Here is a 9053-nt window from a genome sequence, read left to right as displayed (position 1 = left end):
GTCTCTACACAAGAGTCAATAATTAGGCATGCGTTTTGGTGTGTTTTGGTGGTTTACGTTCGTATTCACCGGGGATAACCATGATGTTGGGGGAGCTGGAGGGAGGGGGGCGATTTAGAGGGGTTACACGTTTAAGAACCAACATATTAAGCAGCTATTTCAATGTTTAAACGAGGCCAAAAGATACCAAACGGCTCCAATAATGGGCCGGTAATTTCATGAAAATGAATAGAAGAAGGTTTTGATGTTTTTTCCTTTTCCCGTCACAAAAAGCGCTTGTGTGATTCTCTCTTTGTTGATTAGCTCTAGTCCCGCTGTGCAATTTCCTCAAAACATTGCACAACGTTTGAACCGCCTAATTGCTTAGTCATATTTGGAAGTAGGTCTACTCTCATGCTATGGAAGCTGTGTGTCTTCGATAACCTTAAAGTTCGATGAGTGGGTCCGAAAGCCACTGGGGTCCATGCAGTAATCCTATGTGATGTAGTAGTTTTGCTATTTTTGTTATTAAAATCACATTTTAAATGAATACGATAAACGATCAGTTGATGAAGGCACGATACTGCAGCGTTCTCCATTGGCTCAGAATCAGGCAGGGAAAGATGAATTGACTTTTTTTTATCTACTAACACTCGAAAATTCATTTGGAAGACCGAACGATTATCCGTTGAGATTCGACAGTTAGAAAAACATATCAACCAATCCTAAAAGACTACCGATTACCCCTTGAGATTCGACAATTAGAAAAACGAGCAATCCAATCCTAAGAGACACACAGCACCATTTCGAATACTCAATAAAAAGCCAATAAAAGCCTAAAAATACTTTAAAAAAACGTAGAAAAGTGGTTGCGGGTTTTTATTTAGTTTCACCCTCAAAGGACTTACGGCACCATACAGCAGATTTACATTAAAATGTGTTTTGAAAGTACTACAAGTCTAATGGCATATCTCCATGCATGACAAAAGCTATTTTTTCCATTGTGAGGTGGCTGTTGCAATCAGCCAGGAACACTTTGTTATTAGTTCAGTGAGACACAGAACAGACCGCAGTGTGCAATTTACCGTAGCAAGAGATGAAATACTGTACACTGAAAATCGCAATTTTCATTTCCGTTTTTTCTTTTTCATCGTCTTTATACCAAAGTATACGTCTTGTGTGACGTGCCTGCCGGACTGTCATTTTGATGATATTTTTGACTACTTTGCCGAGCTCTGCGTAGGTGATGTCAGAATGTGTTCTCGTGCTGTCTTACCCTGGCACGTAACACTGGAACCAGAACCACACTGGCAGCAAAAACAGACCTCAGGCATGAAGTGAAGTCACCATAGGGGATTCTGTTGTTCTCAACTGATATGGCTGTTCAGTCGCATGTAATCAAGTAATAATATTTACTAATAATTTAAGACAGGTCGGTCGGAGTGTGCTTACACATTAATGTCCTGCACCTGCGTACATAATCACATGGTGAGCATGTTTGGTTGTATCGTATGGTTGTATAGTATTTGTAGCGCGAGTCTCTGGCTCAGTCAACCAGTATGTTTAATGACAGAGTTTTAGTAGGGATCAGTTAATGGCAAGATCTGACCACGCACACGCACATGCGCACACGCACACACATTGTGTCTAACACACGCATACGTATACGCATACTTGATGGAGAAAATATAATCTATTTTGCAGTCTAACCTGAGAACTCTCCTGTTGGGTTCACTTTGTGGACCGTCGTTCATAGAACCCCTCTGTCCTATTGCTTCTTTTGTCACGTCGTAGTGAACGGGGCATTATTTGCCCTGGCTGGATCTGATGTGTGTGATTCTGAAAAGCCTGTTAACCTCCCAGCCACCCCTACTACCTCTCTACCTAACGATCCTCCATGTGGTGTGGACTGTGGCGCCACAGGCCTGTTCTTCCTTTGTGTGCACCAAACATCCTGACTAGCAAACGCTATGCAAAGCAGTTGGGAGCTTCTCTATGCCTGTAATACGGGGACTGGGGAATTGCTAAGGAAGACACAGCATACTGCTTCTGTTTGATTGAACACACACGCACACACACACACACACAACAACACACCTATACATTTGTACCTTTGCGCAGACTTATTCCTCATACCAGCTTCCCACTAGAATCATTTAGGTTAGATTGACTTGATTTAGACATCCATCTATATAATATAGAAAATCCTGCATACAAACCTCTATGCAATCATAGACCCCCCCGAGTCATTCACCATTGCAGGTAAACATTTAGAATATTTCAACCAATGATATCACCTTCCCACCCATACCCATACCATACGGGCAAAGGACTACTCAAAGCAATTATTTTTTTTCACATTTTCACGGCCCAATAACATTGTATTTCTCTCGGGTTCAATATCGTGTTTTACTTGGGAATTCATGATATTGCAGAAGTGAAGATAAACTCCTAATTGCTGTTTCACATTGTCTGCATCCCGCTGAACTAACTGAACTGGACTCCATGATGGAACGTGAAACCAGATCTGAATTCTGGATCACCAAACGTCACTCGACAGACACCCCAAGCACACACACTCACAGACTCTCTCACAGACTCTCTCACACACACACACACACACACACACACACACACACACACACACACACACACACACACACACACACACACACACACACACACACTCAAACACTTCACCCCCTTACCAGTAAACCGTCACGAAAATGCTTTGTTTGCCTGATTAAGAGTTGGCTGTCTTATTTAATTTCAACTGGTTGTCCCTCAGACGCCTACTCAGAACACCAAAGACAATGAGTTTCTACCCCCTCTACCTCCACCACTCACACCCACACACTCACCGCCCCACTCCCCTCACACCCACACCCACAAACACACACACACACACACACACACACACACACAGGCACAGGCACACGCTTATACTCACACATACTCTAACAAGCACACTCACACACGTGTACACTCAAACATGCACATACATACACACACACACACACACACACACGCACACAGAAAATCACACACACACTTCATTACTTTGCAAACCTGCTGGGTCCAATGTCAGCAGTTGTCGTGGGCAGCAGTTGAAGTGGTGGGGGATGTGGTATTAGCATGTGAATGGCAGCCGAGAGCAGCAGGGCCAAGATGTGAATGTGTGGCGTTGTTGTGTGACCGGACGGGACCAGGTCCGGGACGTTTACATTAGATTTCCATCAGAATGGCGCCCGAGAGCTAAGCATGAACATGTGAATGTAGGTCTGGTATTGTGCGGCTCTAGGAGCAAGCATCTGCCTGCTGGTTTCTCTTCTTCTTGTCCTGTGAATGGACGTGTTTTACTGGGGTCTGCTCAAGTATGGACGCCATTCTTTCTATTTCCTCTATTTAACAAAGCGAGAATAAAAAGGAACGCAATTGGGCTCGCTTTGCTTTTTTTTGCTTTTTTATTCTGCGTTCACTCTTTTAGGCTCTTGACGGTTAAGTGGTTGAGAGGGAATGTTATTCTGGGTTGGGTAACGTTTATTAATCCAGTGTCCCTCATATTGAACAATAACATGCCCTGGTTACTGTATCATGTTGCCTAACTCACCCATCTGAAGCAATAGGAGGTTGTTACATCAAATGTATTTCTTTTAATCAGATTTGCAGATTTGGTAGCCACAGTCCTAATAGAAGACTTGTTTTCACTAAGCCGGGACATCCAATCAACCCACCCAGGTTAAGAAAAGCAGAAAACAACGTCTAACGTAATAGACGAGACGTACCTAGGAGAAAGAACCTTTACGGTTCATTTGATAAAATTGCAGCCAAAACGGGGCAAAACGCTAGCCCAGAAATACAATAACAATGGAGCAAGCACAGGCTTTAGAAATACAATATAAACCCAAGCCAGGCTCACACCCCCCCCCACACGTCTGATGGAGGGGTTGATTAGGGAACAGTCCTGGGCCGTCTGTCCGTGCATGTACAGGGTGAGCCCCTCCCCCCCACACACACACACACACACCCGCGCACATGCTCGTCAAAAGGCGTCCGTGCCCGCTGCGTGTCACTCCTTCTGTGCCTGCCAAGTCAAGCGTTGTGCCGCACTTAGGCGCTGGGCGGGCCCCTCCAGCATCATTCAGCCAGTCATTCATTCAGCCATTCATTCGGTCCTTCAGGCACTTTGCTGTCGGACCCTCCTCCTCGCTCTCTTATCCCCCACTGGCACCCATTGTGCTTTGGCTTATGCCTGTGTGTGTGTGTGTGTGTGTGTGTGTGTGTGTGTGTGTGTGTGTGTGTGTGTGTGTGTGTGTGTGTGTGTGTGTGTGTGTGTGTGTGTGTGTGTGTGTGTGTGTGTGTGTGTGTGTGTGTCTCTCTCTCTCTCTCTCTGTGTGCGTGAGCCCCTGTGGTCGGCCCATTGTTGGGGCTCCCTCTCTGCCATCTGTCCCAGTGCCACTGCGGGCTCGGTCTTTACAGGCCCCTCCGCTCCAGGTGCAGAGTCCTACCGCTAGCGCTGGTACAGCCATTGTTTTGTGTGCCTCAGTTCGCGCCATTGAGATCTTGGTTCGTGTGTAGATGGTGCAGCAGGCACTGCATCACCAGCACCCCTTCCCCCTCCCAACAGCTGCTGATGTATGTTCTGTTTCATAGCGAGATGCTGTACAGGCTTTACATAAACGGTGCCTCCCTTGAGTCCTTATGAGCGACAAAGGGCGACGGTAATACTAATTTCAAACCAAGACCGACCTCGGCCCTTTGTTACCTCGATGCAATGCTTGGGTGCAATGGTCCCGTTTATCACAAGGCCTTGGTGCATGGACTTAATCCTACGATCTGCTCCTGTTTCGCTGCTACTGGGGTGGCTTGATGATGTATTTTTTTAATATGATGAAACATCTTTGATTACATCTGTAAAGTAGTTGATGGAGTTTTTTTTGTGAAGTATTCTGACACAGAGAGACGTATTCGTTGTTTGTTGTCCGTACATTGAAAAGCTTCTCAAACACTGCCAGCAACATGGACTCTTAACAACTGTCCATTGTTTTCTTGCCTCACTTGAACTGGTTCATGGGGGCCATTGTGGGTTTGACATTTACACCTAGCCTAGACCCACATTGAGTGTTTGGAGAAAACTTTATTCTGTGTGGCAGTGGCTGAGGTGGCTGAGGTGGTAGAGTAGGTTTTCTTGTGACCTGAAGGTTGCTAGTTCGATCCCCGGTTCTTCCTCCTAGCTGTCAAGGTGTCCCTAAGCAAGATACATAACCGCCCCTGGTGAGCTGGCTGTCTGCTTGCATGGTTGACACCCCCGTCAGTGTTTGAATGTGTGTGTGAATGGGTGAAGGTGAGGCAATAATTGAAGCGCTTCGAGTGGTGAGATCTTTTTTGAGTGGTTCGAAAAACGTTAAATGTATTCCATTTACTAATTATCTAATTCCAACGCTTTCCTTTCCAGGTGATCGCCAGCGACCCCTACTGGGTCCCCACCACAGAAGAAGAGTACCTGCACTTTGGGGAGAAGGCGGACTCCGCAAACCAGGCTCTCAAGTACATGAACGCCGTGCGCAGACGCAAGGGTCTCTACGTGGAGGAGAAGACAGTAGAGCACGCGGAGAAACAGCGCACCCTCAGCAAGAACAAATAGGGAGCCAGGAAACAGACTAGTCCACCCACTGCTGACCCGGGGAACCATCACTGTACCTCCACTCACCCTCAAACCTGTGATGGACCCTCACCGTATGCTGACGGCTGAGCTCTTACATGAACAGCTACTGCAAATAGTACAACATGCACTCGACATTTCCAGGATGTTGACACTTGATATCTGTTTCACATCCGACTGAAGGCATTGCTTATTCTCCAAGAATAAAAAAAACAACCAAAAATATTTTCTGCGTTTGGGATCCATGTATGCACATTAGAAATTGTTTGCTTTCAGAGCACTTCCGCCAGCCAGCTGTTTTCAAATGTAGTTCAGGAAACTGTACAGTGTTTTTTGCGCTCCCAATACCCAGAAAAGGGCTTTAATCTTTGCAGAATCCATCAAGGGATTTTTTTGGGCAGCCACATGACAGCTTCCACCACTGTCAGCCTGTTGATCCCCTAAAGCCCTTCCCCTTTGCACCTTCCCACCGACACCCAGCCTACAGACATCAGAACACATGGGCTGGTAACATACACGCTTATACTCATGAATAATTGAAAAACACTTCCCCAACTTTGGAAACCGAATCCTGCAGTTTTGTTTTCGTCAAGTGGTGAAAATTAATTGCAGTTTTCCTTCCTTTGCGTAAACGCACGCGCGCACACACACACACACACATACTCTCTCTCTCTGTCCTCCCCACCTTGCCTCCACGTTTGTGTTATGATTATACAGCCTAAGAGACACTTTGATTCGAAAACACACAAATTGGGCAAGGCCGGGGGAGCCGAGTGGGGTTGGAGTCAGCAGGGAGAGGAGGAGGAGAACTGCTTTGCATAGCGATCTGCTGCGCCGCCCCACTGTAAGTTCTGTGAACCCAATCCCAGCCCCTCTCTCGCTTAGTGTTTCGTTCGGAGGAATAAACAGAACCCAAAAGAGACTCTGTGTGTGTCTGTGTGTCTTCCTGTGTCTCGGTCTGTCTCTGTGCAAGTGTGTATGTGTTTCAAGTGTTTCTGTCTCTGTTTAACGGTGTGTGTTTGTGTGTGCGTCAGTGTCTCTGTTTCTGTGTGTGTCGGCTGTGTCTCTTAAGTGTGTGCGTAGGTTATTATGGATCCTTTCCCCTGTTTGCTAATAGGTTCTAATGGGATTAATGTGTAATGATTTGCTGTGCTGGGGACCTTACAGCACCCGTCCTGTGGAGCAGTCTAATGAAATCTGTTGTTTTTGTGTGCTTGCCCTCCTTTCCTCTGTTTGTTCTGGTCCTCTCTCCACCTTTTGTCTCGGTCTGGATCCTTTCCCCCCTCCTCGCCCTCCCCTCATCGAACATGGTCAAGATGTCGCCTCACTTCCTCCCTCTCTCTCTCTGACCTTCCTGTGTCCGTTCATTTTTGCTCTATCTCCCTTTGTCTGCCCCCCCCCCCCCCCCCCTCCTCTCCATTGCACCCATTCGTTTTTCACCCTGTCAGTCAGTCATGGCTTCCCCAGGGTATTCACATCCCCCCCCCCCCCCTCCCAACACACACAGACACACACACCACTCCGGTTCAGTCTGCTTTGATCAGTGTGATGGGACTGACCTGAACACACACACACACACACACACACACACACAGAGCGACCCATCAACACACACACACACACTTAGAGATACCCATCAACAGACACACACACACACACACCACACGCTGTGCTCCCTTCCTATAATCCGCTCTATTCCCTGGATGTCTACCTCTCTCTCCCCCCTATTGTCTCTCGGTGTGTCTCCCTCTTACAGGGAGGGAGAATCTGAAGGAACACAGAGCAGTATCTTGGACCGACGAAACAAATAAAAAGCACAGCTGCTCTCAGAGTGCGTTCATAGGGAGTTCAGCAGTGGCAGCCAGAAACTGTGTGTGTGTGTGTGTGTGTGTGTGTGTGTGTGTGTGTGTGTGTGTGTGTGTGTGTGTGTGTCCCCTTCTGTCTGCACATGCCATCTATGTCCGTTGATTCTGCCTCTCAAATGTCTTACAGAGGTAACACAACACCACAAAGGGTGCCATGTACACTGACACACTACCACACAGACACACACTACCCCCCCCCCCCCACACACACACACACACACACACACAAGGCCGAGGGTACACGCTGCTGATTGATGACAGCCTAATCCCAGCTATCAGCCGCTTGGCCAGGTGTCTGGGCCAGGGTTTCCTGGAGGGTAGAGGGGTCAATGGTCAGCCTAACTGAATAATGAAAATAGCTTCCCCTGTGTGTCTGTGTGTGTGTGTGTGTGTGTGTGTGTGTGTGTCAGTATGATTCAGATCTCCCACAGAAATGTAATTACGCTCCACGCTTTATTTAAAATGCTGTGTATGTGCCATACAAAAATACTTTTTCCAATCCTTTACCTTTACCCAAAAGCTGTACACAGAATAATTTCTTAAAGCAACACTCCAAGACAATAATAATAGGAATGCCGCCTCTATAACTGTATGGATGTTTAGACATGGACCCGGTTGAGGGAGCACATGCCCTGGCGGACTCCATTTTAATGATATGATATTAAAAGCAAACTTTGTGATTCAGCACCGGCTTCAATAAACATCCTTGCCACGTTCTGTCACTGGTTCTGCTGGGCTACAATCTCCTCTTGGCACTGGTTTCACCCCCATTTCCCTCCACTCTCAACGCATGTTGAATACAGATTCAATCGGAGAGATTAAAAAACATTAAACTAATTTAAAAAGATAGTCGTTTACAAATGTTAAATAAAGGAACTCATTTCCGAACCTACTAACTACCATTGAATGTTCACTTCATTACCGTCGAAGTGACTACCTTTACAGATGGTGTGTGCTTGTCCATCTGTGTGTGTGTGCGTGAGTGTTTGTGTGTGTGTGTGGTTGTGTGTGTATGTGTTTACACTTGATTACCATGCGTATTTGCACTGGCGTGTAATGACTCTGGGCTCGCCGTCGACACGCGGTAACACCAGGTGGTAAAAAGGGGGTCTTTGTCGTTCGTTCACCAAGTGTCTCTAAGTGCCTCTCTCCCCCCTCTCTCTCTCTCTCCCTCCCTCCCTCCCTTTCGTGGCTGTGTCTGTGAAACCCAATACAGTGTACAGCAGGGACTCCCAGGGGGGAGAGACACATGTTGCGCCGAGGCTTTAAGGCTCCGAGCGGCCACCATTAGGGGAGGCAGCTGTCTTGGTAGGCCTGAGAGGACGCTCCCTGAACGACTATCCTTGTGGCTCCATTGTGAACTCGCTTTATTTGACCTTTTTAACGTTCTGTTTGGATCTGGAGTTGAAGTTAAAGCCGGGTACAGTTGTACTACTGGATACAGTCATCGGGGCGGGGGGGGGAATTAGTGCGTGTACGTGTGTTTTTGTGTTCAGCTGTGCTGTGTATTGCAGGGTTGTTATCGTCCTTGGGTGTGTGAGTGTATT

The 9053-nt window shown here is 46.9% G+C and overlaps 1 protein-coding gene across 1 annotated transcript in view; it reads left to right on the top strand.

Annotated features, from left to right (window-relative positions):
* The window catches only part of efl1 (elongation factor like GTPase 1), a 71897-nt gene extending 65334 nt beyond the window's left edge, over positions 1-6563 (top strand). The window contains 1 exon segment of the mRNA XM_030376928.1: positions 5435-6563. Within this exon segment, the coding sequence (XP_030232788.1) occupies positions 5435-5623 (189 nt within the window). The 3' untranslated portion in view covers positions 5624-6563.
* The last annotated feature ends 2490 nt before the right edge of the window (positions 6564-9053 follow it).

Source organism: Gadus morhua, chromosome 14 (assembly GCF_902167405.1).
Source record: "Gadus morhua chromosome 14, gadMor3.0, whole genome shotgun sequence".
Taxonomy (NCBI): domain Eukaryota; kingdom Metazoa; phylum Chordata; class Actinopteri; order Gadiformes; family Gadidae; genus Gadus; species Gadus morhua.
This window is presented reverse-complemented; position numbering and strand designations above follow the sequence as displayed.